The sequence below is a fragment of the Chanodichthys erythropterus genome, chromosome 11 (genome assembly GCF_024489055.1).
Source record: "Chanodichthys erythropterus isolate Z2021 chromosome 11, ASM2448905v1, whole genome shotgun sequence".
Classification (NCBI taxonomy): domain Eukaryota; kingdom Metazoa; phylum Chordata; class Actinopteri; order Cypriniformes; family Xenocyprididae; genus Chanodichthys; species Chanodichthys erythropterus.
This window is the reverse complement of record NC_090231.1, coordinates 51,177,473-51,198,733: the sequence shown is the minus strand read 5'-3', so window position 1 is coordinate 51,198,733 and position 21,261 is coordinate 51,177,473. Positions and strand designations below refer to the sequence as shown.

At 37.6% G+C, this 21,261-nt stretch overlaps 1 protein-coding gene across 1 annotated transcript in view; it reads right to left on the bottom strand.

Annotated features, from left to right (window-relative positions):
- Positions 1 to 9,013: 9,013 nt before the first annotated feature.
- Positions 9,014 to 21,261, bottom strand: part of dhx15 (DEAH (Asp-Glu-Ala-His) box helicase 15) — a 40,710-nt gene continuing 28,462 nt past the window's right edge. Inside the window, exons 7-14 of the mRNA XM_067399997.1 lie at positions 19,744 to 19,830; positions 19,319 to 19,468; positions 18,963 to 19,071; positions 15,614 to 15,805; positions 12,980 to 13,102; positions 11,377 to 11,567; positions 10,325 to 10,494; positions 9,014 to 10,207 (exon numbers count right to left, since the gene is read on the bottom strand). Of these exons, the coding sequence (XP_067256098.1) occupies positions 10,090 to 10,207; positions 10,325 to 10,494; positions 11,377 to 11,567; positions 12,980 to 13,102; positions 15,614 to 15,805; positions 18,963 to 19,071; positions 19,319 to 19,468; positions 19,744 to 19,830 (1,140 nt within the window). The 3' untranslated portion in view covers positions 9,014 to 10,089. The remainder of the gene's footprint in view (positions 10,208 to 10,324; positions 10,495 to 11,376; positions 11,568 to 12,979; positions 13,103 to 15,613; positions 15,806 to 18,962; positions 19,072 to 19,318; positions 19,469 to 19,743; positions 19,831 to 21,261) is intronic.

Sequence of the window (21,261 nt, the reverse complement as noted above, 5' to 3'; positions counted from 1 at the left end):
ATCTGTCTGATAAAACATATATTACATATAATATATTTTATTAGACCGATGAGGAATATAATGCATCTTTGGTGTTTGTGTGGTTTCTACAAAATAAAACCAGAAACCGAGGGTAACTCTGGTATAATGTCATTGATAGGTGACGCACGGGCACAGCCCGTGTCCTGGTTAAAATGGCTTATTTCTCTGGATTTAAACATTCTTGGAAACATTTGGGATAATGTAAGTACACAAGTCAACAAAATATATTGTTCTAGTGGTTTTTGGATATTTTAATCCAAAAATCCTGCTGTACATATTGTGCCTTTAACTGGTTTGCATATGTCAGATTTATTGCATGACTCGGGCAGAGAAAAACTATCAAACATTGTTTACTTGCTCAACTGAGTCAGTGTAATGGTGAAGGAATAGATGAAATAGGTCAATTGATGGAAGGTTTGTGAAGAAATGTCATGCTCCCTTGTAAAAGTATTTTTTTAGTATTTTTAAAATACAAAAATAAAGTAGTATTTGGTATTTTATTTTAAAATACATTTTGATGTATTTTTGCCCAACCCTGAAAAAGGCCATAATTTATGCATTATAATCCAAGTCTTCTGAAGCCAAATAATAGCTTTAAATGAGAAACAGGCTAAGTGTAAGTCATTAGTCTTTAAAAAACTTGTGCCTGTAGATGTGTTTCGTAGGGTTTGACATCAATGACGACTTTGAATTAACAGGATAATAAAATTGACATTGTTTTCTTAATTATTTACACTCATATATTAAAATCCTCTGCGGGAATGTTTCCTTTTTGAATTTCCTGATAACAACTCTAGCCTGCTCTACATATCAAAGAGCATAGATACATTGATCAAATGTTGTAACAGATGTATTTTTTATCTTACAGGCACAGTGCATGGTAAGTGCTTTTGAAAGTTTAGATGGCTATCTATTGACTTTAATTTTAGTGATTATTAGAGAGCCCTTTCATGCAATATTTCCTTTTGCTTTGTGAACAAATGTAGATATACTGAGACGGAATAAATCTACAGCCAACAGATATTATTCAGTTATCAAAAAGCCTCTTTTAAATCTGTAACTCTGGTATCAGAAGTGATGCAAGCCAAAACACAGTAGACTGGTCATCATCCTTACTGTGCTGTCACAATGTCTGATAATTTTCCTTTAGTGTAGATAGTGTTAAAGACTGCGTTTTCATAATATATATACACTCATCGACGTCTTATTAGGTACACCTTGCTAGTACCGGGTTGGACCCATTTTTGCCTTCATAACTGCCGTAATTATTCATGGCATAGATTCAGCAAGGTCCTGAAATCATTCCTCATCGATTTTGGTCCATATTTATGTGATAGTATCACACAGTTGCTGCAGATTTGTCGGCTGCACATCCATGATGTGAATCTCCTATTCCCACACATCTCTAAAGTACTCTATTGGATTGAGATCTGGTGACGGTGGAGGCCATTTGAGTGTAATGAACTCATTGTCATGTTCAAGAAACCAGTTTGAGCTTTGTGACATAGCACGTTATATTGCTGGAAGTAGCCATTAGAAGATGGTACACTGTGGTCATAAAGGGATGGACATGGTCCATAACAATACTCAGGTAGGCTTTGTCATTTAAACAATGATCAATTGGTACTAAGGGGCCCAAAGTGTGCCATTAAAATATGCTCCACACCATTACAGCACATACTGAACACTGAATGTAGCAACAGGAATTGAGACTCATCAGACCAAGCAATGTTTGTCCAATTTTGGTGAGCCCGTGCGAATTGTAGCCTGTTTCCAGTTCTTATCTGACAGGAGTGGCACTCGGTGTGTCTTCTGCTGTTGTAGTCCATCTGCTTCAAGGTTCGACGTGTTGTGCATTCAGAGATGCTCTTCTGCAGACAACGATTGTAACAAGTGGTTATTTGAGTTACTGTTGCCTTTCTATCAGCTCAATATGTTCTCTTTTTTAGACCATTCTCTGTAATTCCCATAGAGATGGTGGTGCATGAAAATCCCAGTAGATCAGCAGTTTCTGAAATTCTCAGACCAGTAGTGCTGTTCAATTCTTGAACGAAGCCAGTTCTCAGGAAGTAACCTGTTGAGCCGGTTCACTAATCGAACTGAATCGAACTTTAGTTCTGGGTTAAAGACGCACAAGCCGAAGCAGTATGTCAAACCCAAAAAGAACCGAATGAACGAACTGTCTAAGTTTACAGAGGATTACCGAGGAGACTGATGAGTGAGTTGATGATACTATGCAAGCTTGAGGCACGTACTGGAAATATGCATATTATGACTACTGTTAATAAATAACATTTTATTAAAACCTGCAAAAACCTTTCTGTCTAGAGATGTTTACATAAATTTTACTATAGCTTATTGTGCATGCAGATCATATTTTAAGTTGTTAAGCTAAATCAAGGAGTTTATAAGACAGGTTTTTTCTTTCTATCTACTTTAGACATATAGAACATATACGCATTTGTGCATCAATGTCTGTAATATGTGCTATAGGTGTGAATTTTTCCAAGATGTAGGCTACTCAATATTGGTCAGTTATATCCGAGATGTCAAAGGATCCGCGAATGAATCTGTGACCACAAACAAGATTAACTTAAGTGAATGAAAGGCAATAATATGCGTTCACACAAACTTTTTATTTGAATGTTTCATTGATATAACATGGCACTGAGTTGTAGTGACAAAAGAAATCCGTAGTGACAGCACTGCTTGATGACGTAATAAACCGATGAATCGGATTTTGAACCGGTTCATTGAAACGAAAGAACTAGTTTTAGGAAATGAATCAGACTTTACATAACTACAGACCAACAACTGTGTCATGTTGAACTTTAGCAGATCGTCGTGAGCATGCCTAAATGCATTGAGTTGCTCCCATGTGAGTGGTTGATTAGATATTTGATGGATAGTCTGAGACAGAGATGATGAACATTAATGGAATAATGAGTCCTTGAACTCAATATCAAAAGTAGCAGTTGGTATCTGGTGTGGCCAGTAGCTGCTTTAAGTTCTACAGTGAATCTCATCCTCATGGACTGCAGCAGATTTACCAGTTCTTGCTGTGAGATGTTACCCCACCACTCTTCCACTAAGCCACTTCCAAGTTCTCAAACACGTCTGGGGGACGTATGGTTACATGGCTTGGCACTGCAAGGACAATCAACTATCCTTCCTGTAGCACTTCCTTGCAGCAGGACTATGCTTACACAGGGGATCAGGGACCCTGGCCTTCTTTCTCCTGGTGTTTCTCGTTCAGTAGAAAGGTCTCTTTAGTGTCTTAAGTTATTGTAAATGTGACCTTAATTGACTACTGCCTGTAAATTGTTAGTGTCTTAAGGACTTTTCCACAAGTGCATGTGTAAATATTTGTTTCATTGAACAAGTATAAACCCTTTCCAATAAAGATCTGTAAAGCTTATTTGGATTTTACAAAATTATCTTTAAAATATAGTATCCTGAAAAAGGGATGTTTCTTTTTTGCTGTGTTGATATATAGTTTGAGGCCCAACACACCTTTGTTTGTCACTGAGAAAGTTTATAAAGCAAACAGAAATCATTGCATATGCTCCAGAATCTTAAGCTCTTATTTCTCACATTTTCAGCAATGCAGATGGTAGCAAATCTCCCTGAACTGTCTTTTAACTGAGGTGAGATTAATTTCTCAAAGATTCACCATTTGCAGTTTATTTCAAACAAGCAGGTTACTCTTCCTCTGCCTGTAGGACTAATATATCAACGGCAACCTTGCGTACGTCGCGCAGGAACCTATCACAGGTAGGCTGCTGAGCTCCTGTCAGAGATGGCATGATTGAATTGTTCCATCGCTCTGTCACCAGAGGGGCCATTACTTCAAATTAGCATACAAATTCAAACCAGGACAGATGGATTTGTCACATTCCAGTCGACATCTTCCTCCGAGATTGGCTTCGCTAACACTGTGCGATGAAGATAAGACACCTGTCTCTGCTTCATTCAGGACAACAGGTGGAGGACAACATGAAAAGGGAGGTAGGGAAATGCTGAGTTGCCCACAAAAACACAATTCCAGCTGAAGGAAACATCGTCAGAGTGCTGCAGGTGGTCATGTAGGCCTGTGCATCAGCTTGATATTTGGTCATAGCAATGTTGGGTACACTTGCAAGACAATGCAGCAGCACAATGTCTACATACTGATGTTGTTACTCCCAAATTTTGATTCCAAGCAACATTTAATACTCTCAGGCCTGAATAACACACAATTTTAAGGTAGGCAATGTTGGTCCTGGAGAGGTGCTGTCCTGCAGAGTATAACTCCTGTAGCTTTAGTAATCCTGAAGACATTGATTAGCTTGTTCAGGTGTGTTTGATTAGGGTTGGAGCTAATATTTGCAGGACAACAGCTCTCCAGGACCGACATTGCCTACTACTGTTCTAGGCTCAGTAAACCATATCTTTACAGACCTCGAAAGTTACCACAAAACTGACCCTTCTTTGAAAACCTCCAGACTGTCTTGGATTTTCTTTCAACATGTACAGTCATGTAAAACCATGATTTTATCTTGTCTATAGGACCATGATATTGCCAAGCAAGGCATGTTCCTGGGTCAACATATTTTGTTGATCCTGGAACAACATTCCTGTCTGAAAACAGTCCTAACCCAATGCCTACCCCAAAACCTAACCCTACCATAACTTATCCCTAAAATCAGAGGGAAATTATAGGTGGATAACACAAACTGTAACCTCAAATCTGATTGGTTGTTTGGAAAGTTGTTCCAGGATCAACAAAGATGTTGATCCAGCATGTTGAACTAAGTGAAATCACATTCACTGTAAAACCAGATGTGTCATTCCACATCATGAATTAGTCATTGGTGGAAGGATCTTAGTAATCATAGATCTCTTTTCTTTTTTTTTTTTAAATTTGCAAATACAACCTTAAAGGGTTTTCATACTGTCAATATGATATGTGTGAACAGACAGCAAATAAAACAATTCAACCAAAACAATAGATTCTATAGAGCGTTGCAGTGATGTATTTCCGTAGGCCAACCCAGAAGTTAGCATCACCCTGGTTCCCTTGAAAAACACAATAGGATTTTTTCCATTGGCTTTTGGATTATTGCAGAAAATAAGCTCTGTGACCAATTAAAGTAAAATATCCTCAGCTTGTTAAAGGGATGGCTCACCCAAAAAAAAATTTAAATTCTGTCATCATTTACTAACCCTTAAGTTGTTCCAAACCTGTATGAATTTCTTTCTTCTGCTAAACACAAAAGAAGATATTTTGAAGAATGTTGGAAACCATACAGTTGATGGACCCCAATGATATTCTTCAAAATATCCTCTTCAGCAGAAGAAATAAATTCAGTCTGGAACAACTTAAGGCTGAAGTAAATGATGAAAGAATTTTCATTTTTGGGTGAACTTTAACTACAGACCTTATTTCAAGCATTTCACCAAAAAAAAAAAAAAAAAAAAAAAATACTGGAAAGGAACTGGAAGTGCTAAAATGTTAACTAGTTTCAAGGTTTTTTGACTGCAATATATCTGTAAGAAATTGTAGAAATGAATCCGTATTAGAATTAGTTAATTCACATCAAAAGGCTTATCAATTGATCCTGGCGAGAATAATTATGACATTGATATATTAAAATATGCTGCCATCAAGAAAGGGTTAAATGAAACCTTGTACGACAAAACAGTTGTATTGTAACAAGATGAGAAAGCCAAAATTGTTGGTTTTGCTTCCAGCTCATGCAAGTGACCAGTCTAATAAGAGACTACTTAGAAAAATAATGATTTTCTTGGGTAATTATGCTGGGAAGGATCAATTGGAAACACTCAGTATGACAAAACCCCTTTCCCCTCTAGATCAATGGCACATAATTTCTAGATCAGCTCAAACTAATGTGTTTTCTATTGGCTTCAGCGAACCACAGTAATCTCTGGCACAATTTCACGGTTACATGTGTGCTCGTGAGTAGAAAGCCATCTATTTAAAAACTTGGGGCTGAACAATTTTTTTTTCCCAACAGTCAGAAAAGATCAAAATAAACATGCTAATCTCTACCATTTGCATATTACACACGTGGTAGCCTTGATGTGAAATTCCTTTCCCCCTCTCTTCCCATCTACACAACACAAGTACCCCTCCTCTCTGGTGATATTCCTTTGAAACTTCAATTGAGGGCAAATGCTAACTTAAGGTTGCTTTTGAAGTTTTCGCATCTCCCTCACGTGTCACCTTGCAAATGACTCATCCCCTATCCTCGCACATAACCGCGGTGTATAATGCCATAGGTGAAAAATGGATTTGGTCTTCATCTACGACTAATGGATTAATATGGAAATAGAACAAAAAGACCCCCTGGGTGCCGTGTTCTCTCTTATCGAAAGTGCAGCAAAACACAACAATGAAACTTTAAAGTCTCAAGGCCAAGGGGAAAGGCATTGCCATGGATTAATAAGACACTGCCTACTCGGGGAAAAAAAGGTGAAACAAATACCTTTGCTCTTCCAAAAGACAGTGAAAATGAGATATTAAGCTATTTCCCCCATTATCAGGATCATTCTTTCCTCTTTCAGGAGTGTTTGAGCTTCAAGTGATGCTTTAATTTTATGATAGCACTAATAAAATACAACGAAAATGTAGTGACAAAGGAACAACAATGAGACTTTTACCACAGGCAAGTTCAGTGGACCTTAGCTGACCTGGGCCTAAAGGAAGCCACTGTTTTCAAGGACCCGCTCTTCTAAGATGCCCAGCTCAGCTGTACAATTTCTGTTGGTTTCACGCTTCAGCAAGCTCAGCAGGCTGACAGTTGAAGAACTAGCCTACAGAGTTGGAGAAGTTATTTACAATCCCTGTAAAAAATATTTAGGTATTTGAAGTTGTGGTGTTTTATTGTTTTACAACACCGAACCACAGAACATTTAGTTTTTTTGACATTGACCAACTAAAAATCTGACATTTAGTATCGTTACGGCCAGTGTTACCAAGTCCGCAGTTTTGGGCTACTTTTTCCACTGTTGCCGCTTGTTGTTTTTCATGTCCGTGGGTTGAAACAAACCCAAATAACATGATATTTAGCCCCTGGAATGCTAATTTTACCAGGGGAACCCCACCAAAATTACAGATTTTACACCCTGGAAAGCGGTTTTTACCGGGAGACCCCCTGAAATGCCATTGGGCTAGTTTTGAGTGGCAATTGGGCGGGTTTTGTTGTGAAAACCTGGCAACCTTGGTTACCGCATGCTTGGAACCTCAACTTAGATGGTACTATTTAAGCAAGCCGTACCGAACTGTACCATGCAGTGGAAAAGCACCATAAGCAGTTTATGCAATGAGCTACTGGTTTCCATTCAATTCATCAAGTGCAAATTTGAATTAGCCTCACCTCAAATGATGTTGAATTGTAAGTTAAGAATGTTCTGAACTGACTTGACAAACATTGCTTTTTATTTTTTAAATTAGTCACATGATTTTCTTAGCAATCTTAATTCTACTCAAATTTGAGTAGAACTTTGAATTACATTCTGCATCCTTTTTACTACCTAATTTCCAATTCCAACTGATTTGGAATTTAAAAGGCATTCTCAATTCTGTTTTGAATGGAGCAACTCCACTTAGTTGATGCACCTTTTGAAGTGCTTCACAGGCCTTTAGTCTGTCTGGAAGGGTCTCAATCAGCCACTGCAATGCTTGTGGACAGAGTGGACAGCCTTTTTTGAGTCCACCCATAAATTCTCAATTCGATTGAGATCTCGGCTTGGCCACTTCAGGACTTCTGGTATAGCTTCAGCTTCATGCTTGGGTCATTGTCCTGGAAAATAAATAATCTCTTGAGTCGCAGGTGTCTCAGACTGCATCAGGTTTTCCTCCAGGATTTCTTTACCAGTGTTTGGCTGCACTGATTTCAGAGAACTTCCCCACAGCATCACCATGCTTCATGGTCGGGATGGTGTGCTTCTGACGATGCACAGCAATTGGCTAACACCAAACATGGCATTTAGTTTGATAGCCAAAAGCTCAATTTCGCTCTCATCAGACCAGAGTCGACTCTTCCATCTGGCTTCAGAGTCTTCCTCATGCCTTCTGGCAAACTGCAGCCGAGATGTCATATGACATTTTCAACAGTGGCTTCTCTCTGTCACTCTTCCATAAAGCTGTGACTGGTGAAGAACACAGATGACAGTTGTTGTTTCCAGTCTCTCCAATTTCATCCACTGAAGCTTGTAACTCCTTCATTGGTCATCAGTCTCTTAGAGGCATCTCTCTACAGTGTCCTTCTTGCATGGCCACTTGAGGACATCCTTCTCTAGGTACATTGACAATCATACTCTTTCCATTTATTAATTATTGATTTTACTGAACTCCAAGGGCAAGGGCTAATCAATGACTTGTATCCATCACCTTGTAGCCTTGTGCTCTTCAATATTCTTTTTTCTTTCAGGTTCTGCAACAAAACTGATAACCAGAAGTTGGACTTTCCATATTGAAATCTATTTATTTTAGAATCAGTTGAAAACCTTTGATGCACAAATTACATGCATTTTACATGAACTAAAATTAATTAGTACCACCAGTGATTTAGATATTAAATGGACTATTTAGATAATTATAACCATTTAGATCACTTTGTAGACATTTTAGATCTATATACTATTACAGTATATAATATTTAAAAGTAGCTTTGATTTTTATATTTTCGTTTTAGTTTAAATCCAAGTAATTGTATGTGCTTTTGTCATTTTTTAGTTTTCTTAAATACTTCTATTTATAATTATTTTATTTAATATTTTAATTTGATCTATTTCAGTTATTGAAAAATGGTTAATAGTTTAATAACTCTGGTATCCACTTTTTCCAGTAACAATACACAAGTGTGATGCTTTCCAAACTGAATTAAATTAAGTGACCAGAGAAATTGAATAAATGATTGAATAAATGATATTGAACTCAAATAAGCCACACAATATTCAAAGTTTTTCAAAAGATATATTTTGTGCTCCAAACAGTATTCCAGGTCTATAATTTTATTTATATTTTAGAAATTACAATGCATCATATGCCTAATTGCTGAGAAAATGTAAGAAAAGAAAAGGCTTAACTCAAAAGACAATAATTCAGATATTTTAGACATGCTGTACATTTATGTTTCTTCAATAGCTATCAAATGACTTCACTAGTCCCACTGGAATCCAGTTTTTCTCCATTAACAGAGAAACAAGCGCCCAGATACTGGATTGTTGTGCGCGCATTGGACAGTGCAACTAAACAGAAGAAAACTCCTGGAAACCCAAATTGGATGAATATGGTTAAAAAATTAATGCAGTAAAACATGCAATTAGTCCTCACAGATGAGCACATTAACATGACTGCTCTAATCTCAGCCCTAACAAAAATGACCACTGATGTACTTCATTATTTATTAAAACAATTTATAGAAATAATAGCTGAAGAGAACTCGCATTCAATAAATCTCTACCGAAACCATTAAGAAACATTATGGTCTATACTGCTTTATTTTGATCCTAAATGCAAAGCTGTGAATGCATTTGTGCAATTTAGGTCCTCCTCATAAGCTAGCGCAGTGACTATTTGTATTGAGTCTTTTATTTGAAGTCAACAAAAAGAATAGTACACATGAACTTGATTGAGCATGACTGATATCAAGGTTTTTTATTATTGAAGTAAAAGCTCCTTTACAGAATAAACAGGGACTTTTCTACTCAATAACATAGCAGGAAGTTCTCAATGTCAATAAGGAATGTCAACATCCACATGAATGCTCATGCAAAAAAAGTTGATGGTGGTATCCCTGTTAAGCGTTTGCTCCCAATCAATCCTTAGTGCCTATATTGACCAATTTAACAATATGTTTTTATCAGGTGCCAAAATGCACGGTGGAGCTGGGAGCAAAGAGTTATAAAAAATAATTATATCTTGACAACAAATCAAAAACAGAAAACAAAACAGACAGAAATCTAATGTTGAATGACAATGTGTGACGATGTACAATCTCAGAAGCATTGCACAGCGCATACTGAATTCAAAATGTATAGTCCTTATACCGTTGGGTAGGTTCAGTATTGAGAGTACTCCTTGGTTTGAAGTTTAGCAACAATGCGCTCCAGTTGCCTCTTAGCCTCGCACTGAGGGAAGTTGCCCATTTCGTAGTACTGTGGAGCGATTTTCACCAGCCTACAGGATGAGATGGTACAAAGAATGTTTACTCACTTTTTCCTTTCTTTGTTGCAAAACATTTACTCTTTGCCAACAATGCACAAACAAATTCTACATTTGCATGTTTTAGCTTACCATTCAGGTTTTATATCAGTGCAGGTGCGGATGTAGTTCTTGGTGGTCAGCACAAACTCATTGTAGAGAACCCACTCGGGCTTGTGGTCCAGTACGGTGGAAGGGTGCAACTGGACCACCTGGTTGTCCTTCACCGTGAGATAGTGGCCGGTGCGCTCCAGGTGAGCAACCTGATAACACCAGAGACGCAAATTAACAAATAAATCAACCACTAGCAAACCAAACACGCACACACCGACGTTTCTTCAGGCACCTACACGGGCAGCGTGAGGATGTCGAGATTAACCTGAGCAATCAGTCTCAATAAACGGCCGACTCAAACAGAGACGTCGCCAATAGAGCGCCCGGTAATTCGTACACCAAGACGGAAATTTGTCTCACCAGTAAAGGTTAATGTTGACAAATATTTCAATATTAATGGAGTAATTCAACTAGTCAGGTCACTTGTTTCAGGTACCCCCTCCTGGAGAGCGACTCGATAAAAACGTCATTTATTTGCGCTACGTGGGACGAAAATTGCCTTGATTTCTTGTAAGTGTTTGAATGGTCACACTTTGATAGAAAGCCTTGCATTACATTAGCAAGCCTCAGTGATTCTGCATTCCCAACAGACACTGTATCTTCTAATTCAGACAGATTAAAAGGAGAAATCAAGCTCTACTTTAAAAGTAGCTGTACTTTAGTTTAAGATAAAAAAAAAATAAAGTGGACTAATAATTAACTAAAGCCTTAAGCTATAAGGTCATTCAAGGCTGCTCTATTATAAATAATCATGGCCAAAGGGCATTATTGTCTTGACGCCTCTTAAGCTGTGACTATATTCAGAATAGCGATTTGTTGATTTGGCTGTCCGTCATTTTGACACTGAGGGTGATCTATTGTAACTTTTTAACTAATTCCTCCACCCCAGTTGGTGGCGAGGGTGCTCCAGTGTTGCAACAGAGCGTGGGTTCAGACTCCAGAAAGACTTCTCTTGGCAGTTTTAAGTTATATATTGCAATGCTATTTTTTTATATATATATATATATATATTAATTTATAGACAAACACACCTGCATGAAGAACCCGGTGACTAGAGCGCGGCGGATGTTGATGTAGTAGTCACGGCTGGTGAACTCTGTGCTGCGTCGTGGCAGGTTGAAGCGGTCCATGATGCGTGAGAGCTGCTGCCGCACATTATCAGCCGACATCAGCGAGCGGTAGTTCACGAAGTTATCATAGCACCACTGCACTGACTCGTGGTCTTGGAATAGAATGGTTACACATGAAAACCAGGTTAAGAGCAACATACAAGCAGATCTGAACTTAGACCACCACTGCAAAGTCATATAGAAACTTCTAAATAGCTAATTATGCAGCTTTAATAACAATAGTCACAGATTTCAAAGATTTCAAGATTTAAGGTGAAGTGTGTAACTTCTGCAGCACTCACATCACCAAATGGACCATTTTAAACAATTTTTTTCCTAAACATTTCTCCACATCTGCTACTAGCAGGCCAAAAAATGTCCCACCCCAAACTCAAGCCACTGCTTCAGCCAATGTTGTCAAGAGGTTCAAATAAACAGTGCCTCAGAACCACATGCTTTATGCTTTAGAGAGAAAAAATAAAATAAAAATACAAATACAAATGGCTTTGACATCAAAAATTTACACACTTCACCTCTATGTAAAAAAAACACAAAAAGTAAATTAACTGAAAAATGAATATTTACATATATATTATTTTAAATATATTTTTATATTTAAATATTTCATTTATACGTCAAGTTATGGTATAAAGCTTACAAAAACCATTAATTTTTTTTCAGCTTTTCATCAGTTTTATTGATGTAACACACACACACACACTCACACACACACACACATATATATATTAATTTTTATATTATATATCTCATGACTTTATCCTTACCTTTAACTTTCAGTGTACTGAAAAACAGTGGTGATTTTGCAAACCTAAATGACCAGCATTGCAATTTTGCAACATTTTTCCAAGTTATACTACAATGCAAATTCTGCCAAAATAACCACCAGTAATAATAACCAATGGCTTCCTAAAGACATGTTAAGGGGTGAAAAAAGTGCATCAAGAATATTAATGGTTTGGTCTCTGATGGTCGTTTCTGCCAATTTCAGAATTCATGTAATCTGGTGCTAATTTAAAGGGTTTATGCAATTTATACAATAAAAACTTGTCAGCTTCATATGTACACAAACATACTCTCATGATTGTCAAGTTTCAAATAAGTGCTGAGCACTAGATAACACATGAGATGCAAGAAACCCCATGAGAGTTGAGAAAATATGAAAGCTGAAGTGAGAATAAACTGCACATAATTTGCTGTCTTTCAGAACAGTGTTAGTGCCGCGTTGCCTCGCAGGCACCGATTTTGATGAAACAAATTACGATTTTCGGCCACCTACAAAAACAACCTGAAATTAGTTGTAATAGATTTAGGCAATTAGGCTAATTAAAAATGGGGGGAGGGAATTATCTCACATGAGCACAAGATGCAACTGTGTGTGTGTGTGTGTGTGTGTGTGTGTGTGTGTGTGTGTGTGTGTGTGTGTGTGTGTGTGTGTGTGTGTGTGTGTGTGTGTGTGTGTGTGTGTGTGTGTGTGTGTGTGTGTGTGTGTGTGATGTATACGTACTTTGTTTAAAGGCATGGTAGACGTTGAGCAAAGTCAGGTGGTCCCCGTCGATGTGGGCAAACCTCATTTTGGACTCGTCAGCTGCCTTCTTGGCTTCGGTGGGACGCACAAAGCACTGTGGGACTAAACAAGGTTGGTATGGGCCCCAACATAGCCGCCCATAGGGATGAGTCAAGCGTTCACCCAGACAGGACACAAGGCCTAGTTCTGAGGCTAGAGCACGGCACAGGGTACGCTACACCAAATAGCAGGACGGGGTAGGGGGAGAGCTGCTGCTTTCGGCTTTTCATTTGCCTTTCTGGAATAGAGAAATTGTGGCGGTGGAAATTAAGCTAAACCTGTGATCTGATATTCCTCTGGGGGGACGAGGTTACTCGACACAGTCGATCTTGACTGATGTTACTTGTGTTCATTTAAAATACATGCTGCTAACCCAAAAAAATAAATAAATAAATAAGGATTTATTTGAATTGCATATAACATTTCAATTCAAATGGATTACACAGTTTTGATCGAAAAAGCTTAATGGTTTAATTTATCTATACACTGTTACAAATTATTATGCAAGTGACATCAGTAGGATTTCAGAACAATAATCATTCAGATTTTAGTTTTTCTAAAAGTGTTTGTTTATTTATCCATGTCTTTTTAGGTAACTGGTATCAATCTCAGACAAAACAGTTTCCCAGGTCTACTTAGGTAAATGGAAACCATACTTAGGAGTTCTTCCACATTATTAAGCAAGTTACAGTTCTCACGCAATATGGGGAGGAAGAAAGATCTTTCTGAAGATCAAAAGCATGAAATGGTGCAATGCTGTGCAAAAGGCATGAAAACAACTAGTACACTATGATGTGTCACTTGCATAATAATTTGTTACAAATTATTATGCAAGTGACATCAGTAGGATTTCAGAACAATAATCATTCAGATTTTAGTTTTTCTAAAAGTGTTTGTTTATTTATCCATGTCTTTTTAGGTAACTGGTATCAATCTCAGACAAAACAGTTTCCCAGGTCTACTTAGGTAAATGGAAACCATACTTAGGAGTTGTTCCACATTATTAAGCAAGTTACAGTTCTCACGCAATATGGGGAGGAAGAAAGATCTTTCTGAAGATCAAAAGCATGAAATGGTGCAATGCTGTGCAAAAGGCATGAAAACAACTAGTACACTATGATGTGTCACTTGCATAATAATTTGGAACACAGTGTATATGTGAATATGCGTCACATTTAAACCCATAACGATAATCAGTATATTGATTTATTGCACATATATGGACATGACTTCGATAATTTTGTCATCTTATCTGCCCTCCATGCCGGAAGCGAAAAAAGAGCTTGTCCAGCTCAGTCATATACAGCAGACATTGACGGGTGAAAACAAGGCATTACTTGAGAATGTCTTTTGCAACATCTCGATCATGATGCGGCATTATAAAACACACGACGCTCAAGGTAAAATAAGTTTAAAAAACACACCCCTAGAAAAATAGATTTAACAGCAGATATGGCCTCTGGGCATCTGTACCTTTATTTATAATGTGCACCCTTACTTTACAGATTTTACCCTGACCTTCTTTTCACTGTAGATTTAAGGGACTCGTGCATTTGCAAGTGTTTTTTTCTTCTCTACTTGTTAATTTGCACTTTATCAAAGGTTTATTTACTCAATTTAAGAAATGTAAATTTTTGACACTTCAATTCCAGTATCTAGATATTCCTAAGAGTTAAATACATTATCATTTGAAAGTGCGCAGGCCTACTTGCATTATTATGCTGTTAAATAATATCATTTATCGCAATTATTTCTGGGACAATATATATCGTCCAACAAAAAGTAGTTATAACAGGCCAAGTCACATTAAATGTACGTTTATTTTAATTTAATTCAAATTAAATTATGATCAATATTTAATTTTCATTTTATTAAATTTGTTAGAACTAATCCAAATGAATGGAAATTTGATATGCAATTCAAATACATAAATATAAATTTCAGGTGACTTTTTTGGTGTTAATTATTTTAATTATTTTTTAAATATTTTAAAATATTTCAATATATTTTTATATTTTTAATCAGGAAACTGTGAGGTTCAATTTTCTATGATCTCAGGTTATATTGGACCTGATCTGAAGCCCAGCATTGTTTGAAGGGTTACTCAGGTCAGTTCACATTTGACAAACAAAGCCTGAACCTAGTAAGCGAGCTCTTAAGCGGCTGTATCATATGTCCTACTCTCCCCCACCCCTCTGCATCACAGACATTTAATAGCTCAAGCGCCATTCTGATTTGGCAGTCTTACAGTGTGACACATTAAGAGACTGGACAGTTTGGGAGTCCTTCCTTTGAGAGTCGTTCTATATAATGGCTTCAGCCAAGCAGCTAAACGCATAAGCAGACTGTTTATTCAACCATTACGATTAACTTGGTTGGCAACTTGAAATTGTGGATATGTAGACAATAAAACAGAAGACTAACATCTTGTTTGTTGTTTTGTCCTGAGCATATTCAGACAGACATCTAACTGAAATTGAGTGAGCTACAAAGAATTAATCTTTCATAGCCATTCTTCTCTAATAATTTTTAGATCATATGCAGGGGTCATGTGTGTACATGAGCATATACTACCTGATAACATTGCGGTGATGGAGAGGATCTCATTGGAGCAGTTGAATTCACAGCTGGCGATGACCATCTTGGCCAGCTGGGGGTCGAGAGGGAACTCAGCCATCATGGAGCCCAGCTCCGTCAGGTCACCGTCGTCATTTAGTGCTGCGAGATAGTTCAACAGCTCCAGGGCTCGCATCAGGGTCTCCGGAGCTGGCAGAAAAATATTATATTACAATACAATAACAAATTGTGAGATTGTTGTGAATAAAACTGTCTAAGGAAATTTGTCATGGGTAGTTGCCAGATTGTTGGAGGTGTTCTGAGTTGGTGTGTGATAAAAAAAAAAAAAAACAAAAAAAAATAATTAGACAATATTTTGTAAACTGAACCTTAGTCAGGGTAGCGTCATATTTAATTTTTGACATGATGAAAACAAGGCTGTAAGGGATTGAAATTAGGGTTTGGCGACATCTACCAAAACATTGCTATGGCCGATGACATTATTGGGATGTTACTTGTGCATCTTGTTGTTGGTGCGCTTTAATTAAATGACTACTAAAAGCCATGGCGCTGTCTAGAGCCACGTTATGACGAATACTGCAAGTTCAATGTCCATTGGAATGAATTAAAAACGCTCACTCTGCTCCAAGCCAGTGGACACGCACCGTTAATATGGCTAGCGTCTGGAGAAAGGGAGAACACGCACGGAGCTGAAAGGGCTTGAATGAAGCATGTTTGGCTTTAAATAAAACTACTAAAGCAGATTCAAAAAGCAGATTTATTCAGCTCCGAGACACATAATGGTTCTTGCAGTGAAAGCCTGGATCCTCAAGGTATGCTTTTGTTTGGATTTTGCAAAGTGAGTGACAATGTCAGGTTGCACATTGTTAAAACAATTGCAATATTATCATTGACTATACATTTCAAACATTTTAAACCAAAGCATTAGCAAAAGTAATAAGGGATACTTGCATTAGCTACCTTGGTTACTTATTATAAAAAAAATAATAAAATAAAATAAAAACCCCAAAACAACAACAACAACAACTACTGAAAACATTGCGTCTATGGTCCTCTGGACAACAACTAACTTTTAATTCAAGACAAAGGGGGCTAATTTTTCATCTGACATGCAAGCAGTTCCAAACAGCAGCGCCACTAATTCAATTATAGGGAGGAACCTCTACTTAATGCATCAACACTGGTCACACACCAACAAATTCAATTACTGACCTTTGGCTCTAGAGAGTTTGGCTCTAATGACCAGTTGCATGTTAACTGAAAATTAGCATTGCCTAAGGTTTGGAGGAGTTTGCTGAATAGGATGAAAGACTATGGCTGTCTTTATCAATGAGTCAGGAAAACTTCATTTAAAAAAAAAAAAAAAAAAAACCCACGGTCAGTTTGTTACGGGTGTGCCTCATACGTCCTGAAAAGTGAAGCTGCAGGCTCTTTGATTGCCCCCTGGTGGCTGGATGCAGTACAGGTCATAAACCCCACACTCTCTATGTGAACAAATGGCGCTTGAGTCAAAATAAAAAAACGTTAGCCATGATGGGAAAAAGCAGGTGATCGTTATCTGGCAGTTACTAATTATATTTATGGGAGCCTACTCTAATTATAGAGCACTGTCTACAGCAATCAATCACCTGTAACGTTAGTTCAACTTTAAAATGGCAGGACCATTTCTGACATTTTAGAGTTGTTTCTAGTGGCATATTGAGTTTATCTACTGAATTTGCCGTTTCAAAAATATTATTGCTCTAGTAATAGTATTTTATTATTTTACAGGTAGAATTTTAAATTGTGTCTAATTTATATATTTAAAATACATCAGTTACGATATGTTGTTTTGACCTATCCCAATGTATTGTAGTTATCACTTGTAATTTACTTGAAAACGAACAATGTACATTAATAAATATTCAAATAAATATAAGTTCCTCTTTGCCAGATGTAATTAAACCATCGTTTAAGCCAAATGAAAAAAGGAAGGAAAAAAAATATAACAACAGATGATGCAGACGTCTGGGTGGAAGTTTGATACCACGACTCCGCCTCCGGGGTCCACTGACGATTCCTTCAGCACATGCCCAGGCTCCAAACTGTCAGCGTTAACATGTCAACGGCCATTGTCGTACAGCATACGTTTTACACTCAGTTCATTACAATTGAAGGAAGCGGCATCGCGGTGTCCATCTTTTTTTTTACAGTCTATGGTTTGTTATTATGAACAAGTATTGATCTTGTATATCAGACATACTTGTTTCTATTTCTTTAGAAAGGATGTAGCATTACTCATGCTTAGGAAAGTAATCCGTTTTGGGCAATAATTAAGTACAAATGCCATGCAGTGAGCCCACCTGGAAAAAGTAATTTACACACTGCAGACACCACATCATAAATGAACTATAGCAGGGAATGTGCCAATGTGTTAACTGAAGGCAAATCAATGAGAGAGAAAGCTAAATGTACATTAAAATAAGGAAAGTATAAGCGAGCATTTGGCAAATGTCACTAGGCAAATGGCTTCCATCGGCTTTGTCCGATGCTACAAATTCCTAATGTTTTCATTTGGCTTCTTGTGTGCATCTAATCCCATGCTTACTGAATACAGGTAAACAAATACATAAGCTATGGTACCCTGGGAACTTTAACTAAAAGACCTATATTAGTTTCAGCATATTTGTTAGCATCAACAACATTTTTTAAACAGTTTTCAACATTTTAATAAAAATAATAAATAAATAATAATAATAATATATATATAAAATAGTGTGCGTGCATGTGAGAGAGAGAGAGTTTTATTATTACCTTGTATTGTTATATTGGTTTATATAAATTAACAGTCACTAACTACATTTTCATTTATATTTTAATTAATTTTTAATCTATTCTGCTGCTAGGTTTATAGTGGTGGGGGAAGGGGGAAACAAAGAAAAAAAAATTGCACTTTTAAGATATTTCAGAACAAATGCATAAATAACGATACTGAATATTGTCTTTTATATTACCCAGCTATACATTTAGTAATGCAGTATGTTAAGTAGAAAGCTTCAATAAGAGAGAGCATTTTTAGATTGACTTCAGAGATCTTTAAGGTCATGAACCTTTCAGAAAAGATGATGAGCCAATCACAAGGAAATGTTCCAGTCTATACTATTCAGCAATTACAAACCTGACCATCATGCAGTTTTAATGAATGTTCACATCAGTCTTCATATAGTATAAAAGCAATTACACGATCAAAGCAAAGCCTGACACAGAAATATCAGTCCATGTGTGGAAAAGTGTGCTGCCCCATTACACAGAACCATTTTATAGTATCAGACTTTTATATGAACAAACACAAAACTTTATTCTATACCTGGTGGGTCCATGAAGTCAAAGTGCACTAGGTCATCAATACCAAGCTTTTTGAGCTGTAGCACAACAGAGCCCAAATTCGACCTGAGAATCTCAGGGTACGTGTTATCCTGAGGAGAAATGAAAATAAAGAAAAAAAATATTAGCTGATGTTCTCTATTAAGACCCTCAAGTTGCTGCTCCTGCGGAAATATTCAAACTCATTTAGTTGATATGGACATTTTCCATGTTGTGTGTACAAAAAGGAGGCTAGAAGTCCATCTGCTGTTTGATAAACAAATGACCCAACCAACATTACTGACATATAATCAAATCGCTTCCCAGATGCCTACAGCAGTAATGATCCATTTCACAAACCTGCATCTCAGTCTTGTAGGCCTTCTCGGTGTAGAGCCGGAAGCACTTTCCCGGGCGCGTACGTCCAGCACGGCCGGCTCTCTGCTGGGCTGAAGCCTTGCTAATAGCCGTTACGAGCAGCGACTCGACTCGAATACGAGGGTTATACACCTGTGCGACGAGAAGGAAAGAGCTGTGTGAATAATAAATGCACACCATTGCACCACAGCAATATGCCAAAGCGAAGCCATCCTTCATCTCTGACTGGACTACATGTATGACAGCAGCAGCTGGGCTAGGGAAATGTCAGCAGAATAAATAACTAGCTATTCCATCTCGAGTCGCTGTCAGAGCCCCGCCACTGGGTTTATCTGGGGATTTCAGAGGCAAGAGAAACAGATGATGGGGTGAGATTAGACAAGTGAGGCAAAGAAGAGAAGACTAACCTTTTGCTTGGCAAAGCCAGGATCAATTACAAACACCACGCCATCGATGGTCAGGGATGTCTCAGCGATGTTTGTAGAAACCACAACCTATGAGAGCCGAAACAATACGGTTAAGATTGAGATCAAACTCTCGACAAAGAAATAAAACACCACACAAAAGCGAAAATCCAAGTCCAGCTGCTTTTTGACTTGAGTTGTACCAGACACTCTAAAATGACTTGAATGACTATACATAACATTTAAAATCAGCAAGTAGATTTTGAATGAGTGGTGCTTGCTTGAGCTGTACTCTCAGCCATAACTGAACTTGGGTGGTTGCCAAGGAGTGTTGCTATGCAGATACAATGGTGTTTTGAGTGGTTTAAGTAGGTTTCAATAAAAATGCAAAGATGTTCTAAATGGGTTTTAGAACATTGTTCTGTGGTTGCTACTGTGTTCTGTGTATTTAAGTACATCGCTATAAAAATGAAGAACGTTGCTATGGTGTTGCTACGGTGTACTGAGTGGTTCTTCAAACATCTTTCCGATTTTATTGAAATGCATTTAAAGGGATAGTACACCCAAAAAATGAAAATTGTCATCATTTATTCACCAAACCTGTATGAATGTCTTTCTTCTGCTGAACACAAAGATATTTTGATGAATAGACAACTTGAGGGTGAATAAATTACAGAATTTTCATTTTTGGGTGAATTATCCTTTTAAGGGATTTTTTAGAACATTGCTATGGTGTTCTGGGTGTATTTTTAAATACCCAAAGTCTGTACAATATTTCTGCTCTCTATACATGGTTTAGGTCCATTTTTTCCCCATAACACTTTAAAATGTCTTAAGAGTAATATGCCTTTACTCGAGTAACACAATGAGAAATTATTCATGTCAGTTGCACAAGCGGTGCGGGACAAGTTATGTGGCCAAGTTGAATACTTGGGGTATCAGGTTTATTTAAATCTCTAACCACTCTCTACATCAGCAGGGTAGCTTTTTTTTTTTTAGCACATTCCATTGGTGATTAGACTGTTCTGCACTGCTCTGGGCAAACAAACAAAAAATCGAATTAAAGAAAAAAAGTTCTGTGGTAACTGGAGAGGGGTGGAAAAAAGGCAAAAAAAAAAAAAAAAAAAAAAAAAAAAATCAGTGGGAATTAAATCCTTAAAGACACTTCAGTGAGCTGTCGCAAGCTGGAAGACTAATACAACCCAACAGGGGAGTAAGGCAACAGTTGCTGCAATCAAGTCAAATCGGGAGTGTGCTGGCTGAGCCGGACTGCTTTCCGCCGAGCAGCCCGTCCAGACACATTACTACTGCTCTTTTTGGCGGCAAGATACATGTCTGTGCGCAGCACGCAGCCATCTTCCCCTCCCTGGAGAAGCCCACCTCTAAGAAACTGTATTATTAATGCCACGTCTCACTCCTTCGCTCTCTCTGTCCCTTTACAGTACAGGTGGCCTTCATCATGTGTGGTATAGTGACATATTAAATCATCTTTGAGCTAGAGACTGCAGACAGTCTTTGATA